Below are 18,213 nucleotides of genomic sequence, written 5' to 3' on the forward strand. Positions count from 1 at the left end.
ATCCACAATATGCTGAAGCACAAATAGTGTTATATTGATAAATAATTATCTTATTTATAAATAGACAAATATTATTATTTTTCCCAAAGCTACAGTATATACATTCCTGTATGCAATAATGGAATCAGTAAAGGAAGAAAAGTCAACAACTGGCATTAAAACATTAATAATGGAATGAAAAAAAAAGAGAAAAAACAAAGGGCTACAGAAGTTACACAAAAATTTGAACAGCTGCTAAAGTATTGGAACAAAAAAAAAAAAGGTTCATCATGATCTATAAGGAAAAAGCTTCTTCCGGCCTTCAGTGAACAAACCCATCCACACGCATGAAAAGGAGCAGAAGATCACTGTCTTTTGCTTCTCAGTGGTTCAGTCATTTTGCCTCACTCCTTCTGAATGACAAAACAAATTATTGCAAAAATATCAGCTGTGTAAAGTTATAAAGAACGACGCGCAGTACATGTTGAGCTTGGACATATAGTGCTGTACATATATATATATATATATATATAAGGCACCAGAGCACTTTTTAAAAACCTTTTATCTCAGCAGTGTGTTTCTGCTTGTAAAAACATTTGCCATTAGAATGAATGCAAATAAGTATACATACAGTAAGAGTTATCAATATCTTTGTTTTATTTGTTCATTATTATTTTTTAAAGTAGTTGATATCTTGTTAGCTGGTTAGAGGAACAAATTGCACAGCAATTACACAGATTCCAAAGGAGTTCTAAAAGCCAAGAAAGGTATTAGAACATACCTATGATTAAACATTTTGTTAAATGTTTGATGACAACTGTTAAACAAACACACTAGCATTGGTAAAATCACTGCTTACAGTAATAATATTATTTGTGCTTTTTTTTTTGTCTTATTTTCTCTAAGACCTTTGCACAGTACCGTATATATGGGGCATTTTTAATGCAAAGTAATTTTTCAAAACTTTGGTTTTTCATACTAATTCTCTTTATCTGGCCAATCTTCCCTATTAAAGAGAAAAAAAATGTTCCCTTTTCTTGGTACTGTTTTTACTTATCTGGTTTGTGTTGGCATGACTTTTTGACATGTACCTCTTGACCCATTATATAAATGTGCTGTTTTTGTGACCGACATATTGTGCTGCAGCCATCAACAGCATTTACAGCATTTACCAGAGTAGGTGGAACATAACAGTAATTATTAAGTATGAAAAGTTCATGTTGTTTTTATCCATGATTTATTTCCTCCATAACACAAGCCCTGTTCAGTTGTTCATGCTTAACTTGCAGATAAAAGTAGAGGCAGAAATAACACTAACCTCCAATTAACTTCAAGTTTAACTCCTGTCACCACCAGTTAAATGACTTTCCCCTAATGAATTAATTTCAGTCAGAGCCGCGTTTACTTTAGAAGTGACAGCTGAGAAGTGAAAATGTGTCGGCTGAGTGTGAACGATGGCAGCTCCTGCTTCTGGATTGATGGTGGTAATATTTAAGAAGTCCTCTTCCCACGGGAGCACACAGTTTAATTAGCATACTGACGCTTGCCCTCACGTTTAATTGCTTTTGGTTTGTAATTAAAACGTGTGTTGACTTTGCGTTTCTCTCACTGATGCATAACAATGGAAGGTTATATGATATTACACTTTTGCAGCCGCGTACATTAAAATGGACGGATTAAAATATCGGATATAATCCGGAACGTTTTGTGCCTGACCAATAATGGTTTGTCAAGCATGCTGGAGCATTATAATGCATTTGTCTTTTCAATTAAAAGATCAAGCATCTCAAGTCTTTGCTGAGAGGCTTAATCCTGTTCTCTTCTTTGGCTTTCTAAGGTTGTGTATTACCTCCGTCCATTTGGGTCATTCAAGCTCAAATTAGAAGCCGTTTGATTTTGTACCTTCACTGCCCCCCACCTCCCTTCATGTTATGTTGACTGGATGTGGATTGGCACCTTGTTTGAGGTATGCATGACTATGCTGCTGTCTTTTTAGCATGACAAGGGGAGTGTATTGCAGCCGCCCTTGGATACAGACCACATAGACCCCTAATGCAGGGCATTCCCCAGTGAATACTTCTCAATATCAAAAAGGTGCGTATTTGAGGAAATCCTTAGCCCATTTACGCCACTGTTTGCGCCCAGACCCAATGGGGCCCTGTGCAATATCTTCTGTACCACCCCTCTGCCGGTGAATGACACCTCAATGGCCTAGTTTTTCTTTTTTTCCCTCCCTCCGTCCAGCCAGGGATGTGTGCATTCCCCGTCACACTACTTTTGAGATTCATTTCCAGGTAAACACGCTTTGGCCGACCACAAACCTGCAGCCGACAGCCGTTGTCACAGCTGTGGTGGATAATAGCCAGGCCAAACTCCTGCCCCGCTCCGGAATGTTTACAGTCACCACAGGGCCTGCACGGCAAACACTCCTCCATTACTTTCCACAAGAAAGAGGGTCCAGTTATTAATTTTATTTTGACGAATTACAAGCTTAACCTAATGGCCCTTAGTTATTGTGCTGGAGAAACGGAGAAGCAAAAGCAAGGATACAGAGAAAAACATCCTTACAGAGGGCATTAAAGGCTTGCTTAAGTTTTTCTTTGTGGTTAGAAAAGCCTGCTTTGAAAGTGGAGTAACACATTCCTGCAAATAACAGCAGGGAGTTTGAATTGCGCCTCCCACTTAGCTAGTACGGACAGTCAGATGTGCATCCATTCTAAAGAGACTGGATTGGACTGGACAATGCAAGAAGCCTGGGAGAAATCCACTGAAATATACAGCAGATAAAGAAGAATAAAGAAGATAAAGCAGATAAAGAAAATGTTCTATATAGAACCATCCATAGCACATTCTCCATCAATCTGTAGGACCCTTTCATGACGCAAAGAACCCTTTAATTATGCAAAGGATTCTTTAGGTGTTCATGATTCTATATGAACCGATTATCTTTACTATCTTTGTCATTTTTAAGAGTGTAGAGCATAATGTGTCTGGGTAGGACATTCCCTGGCAAATACAATCTTCATGATGGTTTCTCTATGGTCCTTGACTGCAAAACAACTTTAAATGACATAGAACAATTGCATTGTGTAGACGTTCTTCAAAGAAGTTCTTCGCACTCGCACAAGTCATTTACAGAAATGGATGGCTCTTTCTTGGTTGATGGTTCCATCAGTTGAAGGGATCTTTAGGGAAGTGATAAGGGAAAGTGATTCTATGGCATCGCCCCAAAGAACCCATTTTAGAAACGAACAAAAAAAACAAAACAAAATCACATACACACCTTTTTGTTATTGAAAAGCAATGTATCAAAAAGGATCTGATATTGGCTGAACACCAGCAGTTCTGGTAACCTGAGTAACCTGGTAATACATAGTTCATCTTTTCAGTTGATGTTCAGGGATTCAGGGCTCCTACGACTTACAATATGAATTAGTAAACCAACAATGAATTATGCCATTGCATTTGGTAACTAAACTGATCCCAACTCTTTAGTCACAGCTTCAATTCTTCCTCAGTCTGAGTATGAACTGAGGCTGAGTCTCTTTGAGTTCTAAGATTGCGAAACATCCAACAGAAGTCAGAGTTTTAAACTGTGTCCGGTCCTGATTTGTGACAGTTATGCTCAAAAAATGTGACTGTAACACATCTGCAACAAAGACGCCTTCTTCTAGACCTCCCATGAGAAGATGCCGAAAAATGTTAGGAGCTTAAAAACAGGCTGACCTCTTTGTGATCTCAAACATGAATTCCTATCTACAAAAGAGAGAATGCAGGTCAGTGTTTAGAGATCCCAAGGCAATATTTGCTTAGAATACAGGCCCTAATGTATGAGTTTGAGTAGGATCACCTAGGCACCACCCACAGTGATGGTGCATTGCAACACACAGAAAGCTTTCAGATACACGATGGATGGTCAGTGTCAGACGTAAGCACTAAAACAAACAAACACAAAAAAACTATATAAGCTTAACCACAGAAAATAAAATACACCTATACTTTAAATATAAAGAGGACTCATTGTAAGGATTTTAATGAATCCTCCAATAACCACTATGTGTGTTTTATACTACTGATCAATTATATTGTGCATAAGGTCTCTGAGTAAAGCTTGAAGCACCTGCCATATGCTGTGTCAGGTTCTGAGTAAATCAGGCACAAAGTATAGGCCAATACTCCAACGTGTTCTGTTTGCTCAAAGCCAGGGTCCTTTTCATTTCCACCAAATACAAAAAAGTGACCTTCGCTACTGAGCGCGCTCACAATCTGTACCACCTTCATGAATGATTAACTTAAAACAAAATATTCCAAAAGTCCTCTTTGCTACACACCTGCTCACCTTCAGTCACCAAGTATAAGAGCAGTCTCAGTGCTTTAAAGTGAATTACATGAGTGCTAGTTGATTAAACATGTCTTAATTAATAATCACTAAACTGTTAATTCTAAAACTGATATCACTGTTGTGAATATTACTATTAATTGTGTCAGCATATGGTGAGTCTCTACTTTAAAACATTAGGAATACTTGGAATAAGGACAGCCTGCACAAGCTGATCAATTCCAGCATGACATTAACCATCATGTAGTGACCTAGAGCTACCATGTAGTGACCTAGAGCTGCATGTGCTCTCTGTGCTTGAAAAATAACTATCATCTAAATAGTCAAAAAAAAAAAATCCATAATTAAACACACACACACACACACACACACACACACACACACTTTCTAAGCCGCTTGTTAGAATAGATGCTGCAAAAATTCAAACAAAAAGATTTTAGACACTTTAGTAACTTATGCAATCGTACAGTAAAACATAAAATATAATTTTATTTGTTTTTCATCAAAGGGCAGCTTGGCTTTTAGTCCACATTTAGACTCATGACCGGAAAGATCTGTCCTGAAGCATCGACTTACACGATTCATGTATTAAATTATTAAATAAGTGTCAAGTAAGAAATTATGTAATTCCCTTTTTTTTTTTTTACTTCAAAGAGACAGACAGATACAAAAGGAGAAATTAGGGTATTACAAAATGATGTCGACTTTTTTTAACATGTAAGACAGATATATAGATATACAGACATTGAATTTTGGATTATATAACGTTTGGATAATATAAAAAGATGCAAATTATTTTTTTTTCATATAAGAGACAGACAGACAGAAAGGCAGACAGACATATGCAATATGAAACTTGGGTATAAAAAATGTAAATGATTTCTTTTAATATAAGAGACATAAATAGATAGCTAGATAGATCAACAGACAGACAGACAGGTAATGAGAAATTTGGGTAATTTGAGTGATGGAAAGGTGGACGTATGGCTAGACAGACAGACAGACAGACAGACACATAGATACACTCAAGGATACATTTAAGTGATACAAAATGATGTAAATGCCATTTTTAACCATAAAGGAGACAGAATGACAGACAGATTGATGGGTGCCCAATGAGAAATTTAAGTGATATGAAATTCCATTTTTTATGGTTAAAAATGGCATTTACATTATTTTGTATCACAGACAGATTCCAGGGATAAATTTGGCTGTTACAAAGATAGATAGATAGATAGACAGATAGATAGATAGACTTGTTAAAACTAGTTTTAATCATAAAATAGACATACATACATACATACACACACACACACACACACAGACAGACAGACAGACAGACAAATTTTATTGATCCCCAAAGAGAAAGAGAGCAAGAGAGCACGTGTCATTACATCCACTTATAAATATAATTTCACTTTGATTCCATTTTAAAACAGGCAGGGCTACAAAAAACGAAATCTCAGAGCTCTCAGAGAAACACATGAGCGTTTTGTCTCCAGCTACTCATGTTTTTTTTTTCTGTTTCAGTCAGAGGAGCCAACACAACAAACATAAATGCACGTGCACGTGGTATGACTTTCATACTTCATCCAAATGCACGGATTACAGCGCAGGTTACTAAATCTAAAAGTGCTAGATTTGGATTAGACTTCTGTCCATATCAGCAGCTTTCGGACTGTCCAGCGCAGCGCGCGCCTTCAGCCCCGTTTACACATTACACACAGGTCCAAATAAACTCCGAGATTATATTGACATTTGTGTGCCTGCGCTACGCAAATACGTAATCAAACAGATAGCACACGATAACACCGCTGGACAGGCACGTGCCAAACACCTAGGCATGAACGCGAACTCTTCACGGCGGAGTTATGCGAAAAGCGAGGAGGAATGTGCTCAGAGCCTCGAGTCTGCAAGACCTCAAACACGTACATATCTGCAGAAACAGCTACACACTTCTGTGACCCACATGGAGTGACCACATCAGCAATATCATATGCGGGATCAAATGATGTGCAGGTGTGTAGCTTCATTTTGGTGCCAACAGGGGGCGCTCGGACACACTGAGGCATCTATTAGAGGGAACTTTGAAGTAACAGATATACACGACTGACCAAACATCATCAGCACAGTGATATTCTTATCGCCTTTGGTCAACACCTGACCACTGTGCAAAACTGACCTAAAATGTCTTGTTAATTGGTTAGTTTGGTCTAATAATGAGTGAAGTGGCATTAAGTTAGCCAAAATCAAGCACTGCGTAACCAACCCATCAGCATTCGCCTGCGTGGTTCCTCTATTTCGTGGATAGTCAAACACATTGGATAAATGTTAGGCTACTTTGTTTAGTGAAGGCAATCAAATCTGGCCACTGAGCTCTGCAGAATCAACACTGATGACCTGCTTGCTAAGAGTGAAGTTGTTATATTAGCAAACTACGTCCTGCTATTAGTTACATATATTAGCACTCACGTAAACAAACGCAGAGAGCAAGCCAAAGTGGCCCATCTCAAACACACCATGGCACTTGCTCTGACTGTATTCACCTATGCTGTGTCTTTTCTACTGCATTTTCAATTAATTGGACATAGAGGTCAACAGGCTGCATCCTATTTTCATGTTTTAGTTTATATCTAAAGGTTTCTAAATGGGAAAAACAAACTGAAATCTAAAGGGTATATATTCCCATCTAAACCTACCAATAAACAGCCTTGTATTTCATCATAAACGGGCAATTAATAAACCTCTGGAACGATTTCAGTGTCTAAATCTCACGTTATTCTGCGAGAAAAGCCAAAAACGTGGGAGCCGAATAAACTATCGGATGCAGACTTCCTTCAATAAATGACGTGCATGGTTTCAAAAATTTCTTTTTTTTTCAGGTTGTGCATGATAAAGCACCCCCCACCCCTCAACACCCCCCCTCCCTCTCTCCTACTGGAATACAATAAGATTAGGTCATAATGAATCTTTTCACATGGAGGCTGCTCTTTTTTGGAGCGGCGCAGGTGCACAATAGGGGGGCAAACGGAGAAAGTCTCGCGCCTAGGTGTGAGCAGATTATTCAAATAGGGCCGAGTGGAGAAGGGATTGGAGGCTCGCCCGGCGCACACAGCTTATATCACAGCGTTAAGAGGCGCAAGCGGGCGTCACTGAGCTCCAGTCATCATCAGCGGCCACGGCTACCTCCCACACAAACACACACACACATACACACACACTCATACACACACACACATGCGCCAGCCCCTGACGGCAGCAGAGCACGGCGACACGAGCAGCCTGTGGTTCCAAACAGCCACAGCCTGCCAGAGGACGCTCTTGTGTGGGAAAGCGTTTTTTGGGAAAGTGGACGAAACTTCCAGGATGCTCGGTGCTGTCAAAATGGAAGGACACGAACACGCAGACTGGAGCAGCTACTACGGAGAACCTGAGGTTGGTATAGCCTAAATATAGCCCCGCTCTCTCTCTCGCTCTGTCTCTCTCACTATATATATTATATATTTATATTTTTTCCCTCGTCAAAAAGCCGATTCCGTTTTATACAACTCAATATTAGCCCTGAGATAATATTAACTTTGAGATCAAATATTGACTTGAGGCGCCTCCAAATCCTCCCCCGTCTCGAAGCCCTGCACTATCCTAACAAAAAGTTGGGGCTTGACATGTAATGCAAACTTCCCTTCCAATTCTGGACCCTTATGTATATATGACTGTATCATGGCAATAGCATCACGCAGTCTTTAGGTCCACGCGGAGGCTTAATTATGAGCAAATATTTCATTTTTTCAGGTTACTTGTTAACTCGACTGCTGTTTAGTGGAGGCGCTGGATCTGTTGCGCTGAATGCACCACTTCAGGAATTTTACAAAATAAAAAATGCAGAATTCATTAACCATATAAATGATTTCCTTCTTGTTGCAAATGACGCATGGCGCGAAAACCTTTTTAAGCGTCAAAGATTGGAAATTTTTTGCATGCATTCCCATTGACAACAGTTCGAAATCTCATGTGTTGTTTGACAGCCTGTCGATATCGGTCACATTTCCTCATTTCTCTTTTTTTAATTGCTTTTTTCCAGTGTTATACCTCGGTTGGCAACATGAACACTGGCCTGGGAATGAACTCCATGAACACTTACATGACCATGTCGGGAATGAGCACGACGGCTAACATGACGGCTAACAGCATGAACATGTCTTACGTGAACACGGGCATGAGTCCGTCCATGACGGGCATGTCCCCCGGCGCTGGCGCCATGGCCGGCATGGGCGCGAGCATGACGGGCATGAGCGCGGCCCTGAGCCCCAGCATGAGCCCCATGACGGCGCAGGCGCCCGCAATGAACGCGCTCGGCGCGTACCCCAACGTGAACCCCATGAGCCCCATGTACGGCCAGTCGAACATGAACAGGGCGCGCGACCCCAAGACGTACCGGAGGAGCTACACGCACGCCAAGCCGCCTTACTCGTACATCTCCCTCATCACCATGGCCATCCAGCAGTCGCCCAGTAAGATGCTGACGCTCAGCGAGATTTACCAGTGGATCATGGACCTGTTCCCCTTCTACAGGCAGAACCAGCAGCGCTGGCAGAACTCTATTCGCCACTCGCTGTCCTTCAACGACTGCTTCGTCAAGGTGCCCCGCTCGCCGGACAAGCCGGGCAAGGGCTCCTTCTGGACGCTGCACCCGGATTCGGGCAACATGTTCGAGAACGGCTGCTACCTGCGCAGGCAGAAGCGCTTCAAGTGTGACAAGCCGCTGGGGAAGGAGGGCGGCGGGCGGAAGTCGGCGGACGGAGGCTCGCACGGGACTCCGGAGAGCTGCCACGGCAGCGAGACGCCGCCTTCACACTCCCCGGTCAACGAGCATAAGCGCGCGCTGGGCGACATGAAGTCCACTCGGGGTGTTAGTCCAGACCCGGCGGACTCGCCGACCACCCAACACCAACAGCAGCAACAACAGCAACAGCAGCAGCAGCAGCTCCTCGCCCAGCATCACTCGGTGCTTGCGCACGACGCCCACCTCAAGCCCGAGCACCACTATTCGTTCAACCACCCGTTCTCCATCAACAACCTCATGTCCTCCGAGCAGCAACACCACGCGCACCACAAAATGGACCTGAAAGCCTACGAGCAGGTCATGCACTACGGCTACGGCTCCCCCATGGCCGGCGCTGCCCTCTCCATGGGCTCCATGGCGAGCAAAGCCAGCTTCGACACGTCGCCGCTGGCCGCAGACACGTCCTACTACCAAGGCATGTACTCGAGGCCCATCATGAACTCCTCCTAAAACAACAAAACAACAACAACAACAACTAAAGCCTCACGGACCTTAAAATAAACTTTGTACATTTGTAAAAAAAATGCAGTTTGTGCATAATGTATTCTCTCTGGACGTTTTTTCCTTCCCGCCGTTTCTTCTCGTTAATTTAGTGGTCGAGTTTATTAGTAATTATTTTGTACAAAAATCTGAAATAAAAAAATAAAAAACAAACGTTGTGAAGAAACGAATGTGACGAACTCCAGGCGAAACGGACCAAAATCAAGAAAAAAAACGCGCGCCTGACCACTGAGAGTCTTAAACGAATGAGAGGAACGAAAAGTTCTTCTGTCCATTTGTGAAAAAATACCTTATTTATGGCTTGTAAATTGTGTATTCTTGTAGTTGATGACAAGAACAGAATCTATATTAAAGTGTTATTTGAATTTTTACTGAGCACAGTCAGTCCGAGTCTTCATTCACTCACTCAGGATTCAGATGGGTTTTGATTTTCAGCTTCAGCAACAAACACAACGAATTACACCTAAATACACTCTCAGCGTTTCACTCTGCATCTTCACTGTGGGCTTTAAAAAGGGGCGATCTGACTACTACAGCTGGAAAACGCTCAGTTATAGTAATATAAAATGATAGAAATGTAAAAACTGGGTTTATTAACATGAGTTTTACTAAGAGTGTCACTTTTATTTTTCTAAATGCGCAGATATTCATAAAGACGGTGCAAAGCTCTCTCTTGGGATTTCTCTCTCCAGAAGCAGCTCCTCAGTAAACAGAGGCAGGCAGAAGGCTGAGGGGTTTTCAGAGGGGCCGAGCGTGACATTAGTATTCAAAATGAGGAGTCAAAATTAAGCATTCAAAACGAAAGCTTTAAGAGCCCAATAACTCAAGACGGCGAAGATATTTTAAATGGAATTTAATGCAATTATCTAGACCTTCTTTCAGTCACAAAAAGCAATATGTAGAAATATTAATTCATTCTACCTCTTTTTCCATTCATTTGATTCATGATGTTTTTAAGCTAGGCAGCCTAATGGAAACAGTTGTTATACATATACATACATACATACATATATATATATATATATATATATATATATATATATATATATATATATATATATATATATACACACACACACACACACACACACACACACACACACACATACACACACACACACTATATGCAGCAATAATAAGCAGCATTGCTAAACATTTTATTATTATTATTATTATTATTATGTATTGTTATCATTTGATTATTAATTCTGCCATAAAAAGAAGTGGATTTTAGGTCAGGCCGAATCTGGTAAGTAGCTGCAAATCAAAATATCCATCCAATATTGCAATTTCACCATGAATTCTGCACTAGTGTGAATCACATCTTGATTAAAAATAAAAGTCTGTGTTCAGAGGAAGAGAATGATGGTCCACCCCATGCAGGACATCCAGACTGGACACTGTAGCATAATCTAATGCTCATCCACTCACAGCAGGTCACAGACTGAGTTAGAGGAGTAAAAGCCTCGTGCAGACTGTAAGTCAACTGTCCGTCAGTAAAGTGTGACTATCAGAGAGGAAATCCTTTAACATGGCGCGTGCAGGTTACAGTGTGCAGAGAGGCCGTTTCTGCTGCCTTTATTGCAGAGCCCTGTGCACTGCAGGCCTGCCTCAAATCCTCCCAATCTGCGAATAAACAAAAGCTGGTAAACAATGAAAATATGGTATTAATACATATATAGGATGTGTACATGGAACACCAAATAGCGAGAATGTAAACTGTGAATGTGAGCACGTCACTTCTAGGTAAATTTGCACAGACATTAAATTCCGGTCCCCTCATTTTAGACATAATGCTAGGCTGAATTTTTATAGCGCACTGATCGATATCTCTGTAAAATAATCATTTTTTTTAAACTAGCGGGGCAGCGAAATCTTTGCTTTGTGCTAAAGTCAACAGTGACAGAGTTGGAGCTCAAATAAATGCCGTGATGCCTCTAAGCACTTTGCAGAAGGCAGCGGCGAGTCCGTCCAGCTGCAGCTCCTCCAGCACAGGTAGGAACTCTTTCAGCTCTTCATGCACGGCTTTCTGGGGCGCGCGGGGTTCTTGTTGAGGTTCTGAGACGCTTTCAGAATTCAGCTGCATTTCACAGGGAACACGACAGCTTTACCGCTCCTGATTTCACGACAGGAGCTGTGAGCTCTAGCAGCAGCAGTGAGCAGCAGAGATCTGGGTCTGAGTCCTGCTGGCTGATGATGGCCTTCACACTGAGGGAGAAAATCGCACTGACCGCCTCTCTGTGCCAGTCACTGCCCGCACTGCCGCGAGCTCATCTCACAGCTCAGGAGAGACTGGACATAATCGAGAGCTTCATCTGTCATCTTTCATCTATCGCGTTTCAAGACAGACGCGGACTGAAAGAGGAGCAGAACTCGTTTAAGCCAGGCAGCTGAGAGTGAGACTCTCATAAGAAACTCTTTTCCGGAAAGTCTGTCTGTTACAGCTGCAGTGGTGAGACTGAGCCGCGGAGCTGAACAGTAATCAGATCTGATCTGCGCTGCGGGGATATCTGAGTGATCGAACAGGTACACGGAGCCTTCGGGCTGTTACAGGCGACCTCACCGTTTAGATCAGGGCGAAGTGTGGAGTTAACATGCAAACGATGGAAAAGCACCGTGTTAAACCACAGCTTAATAACCTAACAACTAACATAACACACTTAATGAGTGCAATAAGCCACCTGCATTTATTAATAACAATAAAATAAACATTTATTATTATTATTTTATTAAAACGACTTGTTTATATTTACAACGGCCCAGAAATCTCGAATAATAAATAAAAAAGTGTGATTTCACGTGCAATCATTTTGACTTTGTATTATTATTATTATTATTATTATTATTTATAATTAATAATAATAATAATCATAATAATAACAACCTATTATTACTACTACTTCTACTACTATTAATAATAATAATGCATTTTGTTTGTTGTTACTGTTTATTATATGCAGGTATTTTATATAACAATTATAATGCTAGTGTTAAACTAAATATCTGCATCTAAATAAATAATAATTGATTTTTAAATTATTAATAGCCAAATTTATTCTGAAAAAATAACAAAATAACAAAAAAAAGTGCAGCGACCTGAGCGATCAATCAATAAAGGCTTATTTGGTTTAGGAAGGGCACATTAATATCACAGGCATGCAGAGAATTCGAGGTGCATGAAAGTGCAGTGAAGTACAGAAGTGAGATATTAACAACATCACAATAAAGAGAAAATACCAAAACAGCTGGATTTAAAAAATGGCCATCATGACAGACTCTGCTCCTCTTCTGCGTTTATAAGGTGCAAAAAAAACGACCGCCTCATTCGCGCTTACTGTAAACTTTATTTAATCATTTCCACATTTCTCTGGAGCACTCCTACTTTTCAGATCTACACTTAATCTACATTCCACAAATATGAAGTAAACTTGCTCTGAGAAATCAGTGATAGCTCTACACACGCGCTTTGAGGCAGTGCAGGTTTTCCCAGCTGTTTGCACAATAGATGTTTCAGTGATTTGGCGTTAAAGCCGGTCTATGTACTGCTTCTGAATCTGGATATTGCTTCAGCACGAACAGCGCGCATTCTCAGATTCAGCGCTTTGCTGGGTTCCTGCACTGCAGCGATCACGTCAGTGCACAACACTAATCATACTATGATTAGAGACGCAGACCAGGCCGGTATAAAAACCCTAAACGCTCGGAGGAGGTTTGGTGGCTTATATAACCTTAAACGGCTCATAGAGGGCAGCGAGTCAGAGTCCAGAACACCCAAGTGGAGCAGTCTCCTGGGACAGCCATCTTACAAGCTGTAATTCTGCTTTCAGCCCGCTGCTGACCACACCAGCCCGACTTAACTTCCCTGCGAGGAGAAATACTCTTAATCCCAAAGCCCGAGCAAGAGAAGCTGCTGTCCCACAGTATATTAAAGCAGCACAAAGTCAGTTCCTTCAGGCAGAGTGGAGACCACACAGCTCAGTGGGATTTAACAGGGGAGGGAAAACGAACGCACGCTTTCTTATGTGAACATAATTAAACAAGCAGGATCTAAAATGTGTATAATATCTGAATCTTGCTTTCCTTTTTTTTTCCAAACAGAGGAGCTTAAAGGGTGTGTAGGCTATTCTGAATTTATTCTGGAAAAATATCCTCTTTGTTATGTTCTTTTTGTTTTTCTTGGCTATTGCTCAGAAATAGGCAGGTCAGTTTTGGTTCATTTAAACTCTTTAGCTGATGCGAAGCTTAAGTGACTGCAGTTTTCACAAAAACTCGCCCATTCAGTAAATGTGTCTTCTTTTGGCTCTAGCATACACATTAACTGGGGTTAGTCAATTAAAAACAACAACAACAACACCACCAATAATAATAATAATAATAATAATAATAATAATAATAATAATATTGCAATACAATTCTCCTAAAACAATAATAACAAAAGCATCATTATATTAATACAAGGGGCACCTAAACATTTAATTGTTGGGATGGGTGTGTGGGAAGTTTGTGTATATATATATATATATATATATATATATATAGAGAGAGAGAGAGAGAGAGAGAGAGAGAGGGAATAAAAATATGTATGTTTTCTGTGTGTTTTAGGGAGGTGAGGTTTAGAGAAATTTTCTGGCCAAATCAAATGTCCAGCTTTGGCCTGCGGGCCACTCTTTGGGCAGTCCTAGAGTAAGAGTAAACCAGCAAACAATGACCTTTCTGACATTGGCCTCATATCTAAAAGGTCCGACCATGATCTAATCTGGTCATGACAAGGCAGTTCACTGGTGTTCCTCACAGTTGAAAATCAAAGACCAAACTTCATTCTGTTAGAACATCTCAGCAACACCATCAGTACAATTTTCTGAGCAGAAATATACAATTAATCTTTACTTTACATTTTATGGCCTCTTTCAGTGATGAGGATACAGAAGATAGTATAATTTGAAAACATCTCTTTAAATCAAGAAGTTAACCATCACTTCTTACAGTTTTCAGGGCATCATCATCAGGAAACCCTAACCAGCAATATCTTGCAAATTATCTGGCAGAGAAAAAAACTCATAAATGCTAGCTATCACTGGTGAATGCATCTCTATATAATGTAGAGTAGGCGGTCTTAACATTACTAAAAAAAAATAAGAAATTCTTATTTTTCTATTAAGAGGCATTTCTATGTATTTTAGTAACAAAATACAATGTTATAAAATGCATTATTAAAAACACCTTACCCACACTGTGTTTTTGCCCCCTCAGCTCACCACAGATATTGCACTTTGGCTCCCCCAGATTAAAAAAAGTTTGGGCAGCCCTGCTCTAGATGTTATAAGCTTGATTATTTTCTACAGTTATTTCCAGTTCATTGTATAATTTGCAACATCAGCTCTGTCCATTAGCTTAGTTTGGAGGGTCAGGTTTAAACTGCAGCTGTGCCATGAGTCACATGAGGAAGGAAAAACAGCGGGATCCCTCTTTCTCTCTAGGCTATGCACACAAGCAAGTCACAAACGTGTATTGAAGTGCTTAGAAATATGCACAACAGAAAGATGCAATGGATGACAATCAAAGAATAGATATATTGCCAGTACATCAGATTACGACACTGAATGAATTGACAAGAATTTCTGCAAAACCTGCATGTGATCAAAGGTCGGTAGTGGTTACCATTTTGAAAATTTCTATGTTTGCGTTTAACATTCATACAACCTACACAGATCCTATGTGAACAAAACTGTCCATTGCTCTAAGGCTTGTCTGTGGTCAGCCTGATGGAAGGTAGCGGAAACAAGCTAGGGATGTAACCCAGGTCAGGAGTGTGTTCTCACTGATGTAGCAGCATGGCGTGAAATTCCTGTCTGGATACTTCTCTCACACGCAGGCTTTGCCAAACCAAAGAAGGCCAGATCCTATAAAACTCAACAAATTCACCGTTGTTCTGTATCTTATTTGTCCCTGCATTTTCCTACTGAGAGAATCTGTAGATACAATAAAATGGGCTGCTCTATAAGGGCTAAAAGCCATTCAGATTGGCCTCATAGGCTACTACATGTTTGCCCACACCCCCTCACACAGACATCGACATACATGTGTGTATGGTATGGATGCCAATGCTTCTTACTCTCATCCAACATTTCCTCTGGTTAAAGGCTGTAGTTCAAAACCGGGAAGGACACTCAACTCATTAAATCTTAATGAAAGCAATAAACACAGGCGCCAGCAATTCATTCCGACTTCCAAACCAATCTCCATTTCCCCGCTAAAGGCAAACAAGCCCAGATGCCCCAGTACGATTCTCTGAATAACAAAAGCGAATCAAATTTTGTCCTGCATGTGTTCGCAATGCAGAAATGGTAGAGGCGATAGGTTATCCTGAGGCAGAGCTTGTTCAATTTATTGTACGTGAGATGGGTGTGTCACAAAGGTGATTCCAGCGGTTCCTATGACACCAAAGAGCTTGTAGTTGAGAGAAGTGCAGACATATTTATGCAATATTCATGAGAACCTATTTCCTCAAGGAAGAACTGGCTAGACACGCATGAAAAAAAGCTATCCATTTCTGCACATCATAAGTTATATGTTATGTTTTTACATACAAAATGAGGCCCATATATACTTCCAAAAGTATACACATATGCAGTGCATTCTCAAATGTTCCTAAATGTTTCTTGGTTCAGATATATGGTTCTAGGTAAAACCTTTGATTGATATAGAACAGTGCATTTCATTTCAAACTTTAAAAGACTTAGGTCCACTCTGCGTTTTACATGACCATTTCCAACTATCTTTATCCCTCAGAATTAAACAAGCTGTGTTACTGTGCCTGATATATGCAAATGATCTCTATTCTGGTTAGCTATCCTGTACTGTGCCACTTTCAAAAAGCAGTGTGAGATGAAACACTCCTTATTACTTCAGCCTGAATAGGTGAGGCGGTACTGCTGTAGGCTAGATAGGTTGATGTATGTAAAAGTACTGTTTTTTTGTGACATCTCAATTGAAAGATTGTAAAATGGGCTGTTTCAGCAGCTTAGTTTGCATATATGGACTGTACGGATTTTAAAACTTTACGAGATGTATATATGCCATCAAAGCTAAAAAAAGGTTCTTCACACTATCATGTTTAAAAAAACCACCCACTGAAATTTACTTCCATGGCATCTCTCCAAATAACCCTTTCTGGCACCTCAAGAGTATAGAAGTCTGAAGTCTACCATCTACCTTTTTGTTTTTTTTTTTTCCATTATGGTTCATTCTGGTTATGTGATTATCTATTCACAATATATATTGTCAAAAACGGGAAAGGGTAGAAATGGATTTGAACTGTTTTTAAGGCATGAACTGATATATTTGCTCATTCAACCTATTTATTTTGCTGTGAGATGAATAAAACCAGTTAAATATATTAATATTCATGAAAATGGTATTCACAGTCTTTCAGTCCAAATGAAGTAAAATTCAACCTAACTCTGTACATTAACTCACAGAGTGAAAGCACTTACAATTCTAAGCTAATCTATTAAAACAGTCAAGGGTAAATTTCCCCTAAACCTCAACTAAGTGATGTGAATTCCCATCATAATCCAGTATAAAAGCAGAGGTCATTCATCACTCTGAGATAAATGCTTAAAAAAGGCTGTGTTAAAAAGCCCAGAGGTGCCTTTAACATCAGATTAGATTACTCGCAGATACTACAAGTTAGCGCTCCCTTGACACACACAATTTAACCCACGTCTGCTCTCTACTGACAGTGACATACCAGCCAGCCTAATTCAATTTTCTGTCAGATTAAGTGCTGCTTCTATTGTTGGGGCAGTAGATTTATTATCAGCGATTGCATCCCTTTATTTTCTAATTTGCAAAAGAAAGACCCCCAGCAGAGATACAGAGGCAGCGACAATGGAATCAATTAGTGAGAGAAATAATGAGGCCTTTCAGCCACATAAAAAGCTGTGATGCTCATGCAACATACATGCTCAGTTACAGCACATATCATTAAAAAAAAAAATGTATTATTTATTTATTTAAAAAGAGTTTGAGGTAGTATGTAAACAACATATTAATAAGTCTTCAACCCCTCTATAAAGAAATCCATATATAGAAATTAAGCTGCAAAAACAACCCATTTTGAATTCGGTGTTTTTGTAATGTCTCAAAAAGCAATGCATTTACATATATCCACCTACTCAGCCTGCAGCAGTCTTGCCAAACCTATTCACGTTTAACTTATAGGGAGTGTTTCAGCCTGGACTGTTGTTTTAATGAAGCACAATACAGGTTAAGAGGAATAAAGATCATTCACATATATCAGGGGCTGGTCACGTAAAACAAATTATGATTACACAAACCTGTGCAATGACTACACAAAATGAATTAAACCAGTTCTAAGTGGACATCAGGGTATACACATAAAATATAAGAAAGGAAAATGGGCCCTTCAAATGCAAGGACACCAAATTTAAATGACCACAAATAAACCATGTTATTTATATATTTATGTTAGTTATAAGGTGCACAATCATTTGAAACAAAATAAAACTCACCATTTTTCAAACATTTT

General features: G+C 40.0%; 1 protein-coding gene across 1 annotated transcript; it reads left to right on the forward strand.

Annotated features, from left to right (window-relative positions):
- The first annotated feature begins 7,331 nt into the window (after positions 1-7,331).
- On the forward strand, positions 7,332-10,033 carry foxa2 (forkhead box A2). The gene is made up of 2 exons (XM_036593868.1): positions 7,332-7,753; positions 8,400-10,033. The coding sequence occupies exons 1-2, from the start codon at positions 7,556-7,558 to the stop codon at positions 9,609-9,611; spliced, it is 1,410 nt and encodes a 469-aa protein (XP_036449761.1). The 5' UTR covers positions 7,332-7,555; the 3' UTR covers positions 9,612-10,033.
- Positions 10,034-18,213: the final 8,180 nt, after the last annotated feature.

This window comes from Colossoma macropomum, unplaced genomic scaffold (assembly GCF_904425465.1).
Source record: "Colossoma macropomum unplaced genomic scaffold, Colossoma_macropomum, whole genome shotgun sequence".
Taxonomy (NCBI): domain Eukaryota; kingdom Metazoa; phylum Chordata; class Actinopteri; order Characiformes; family Serrasalmidae; genus Colossoma; species Colossoma macropomum.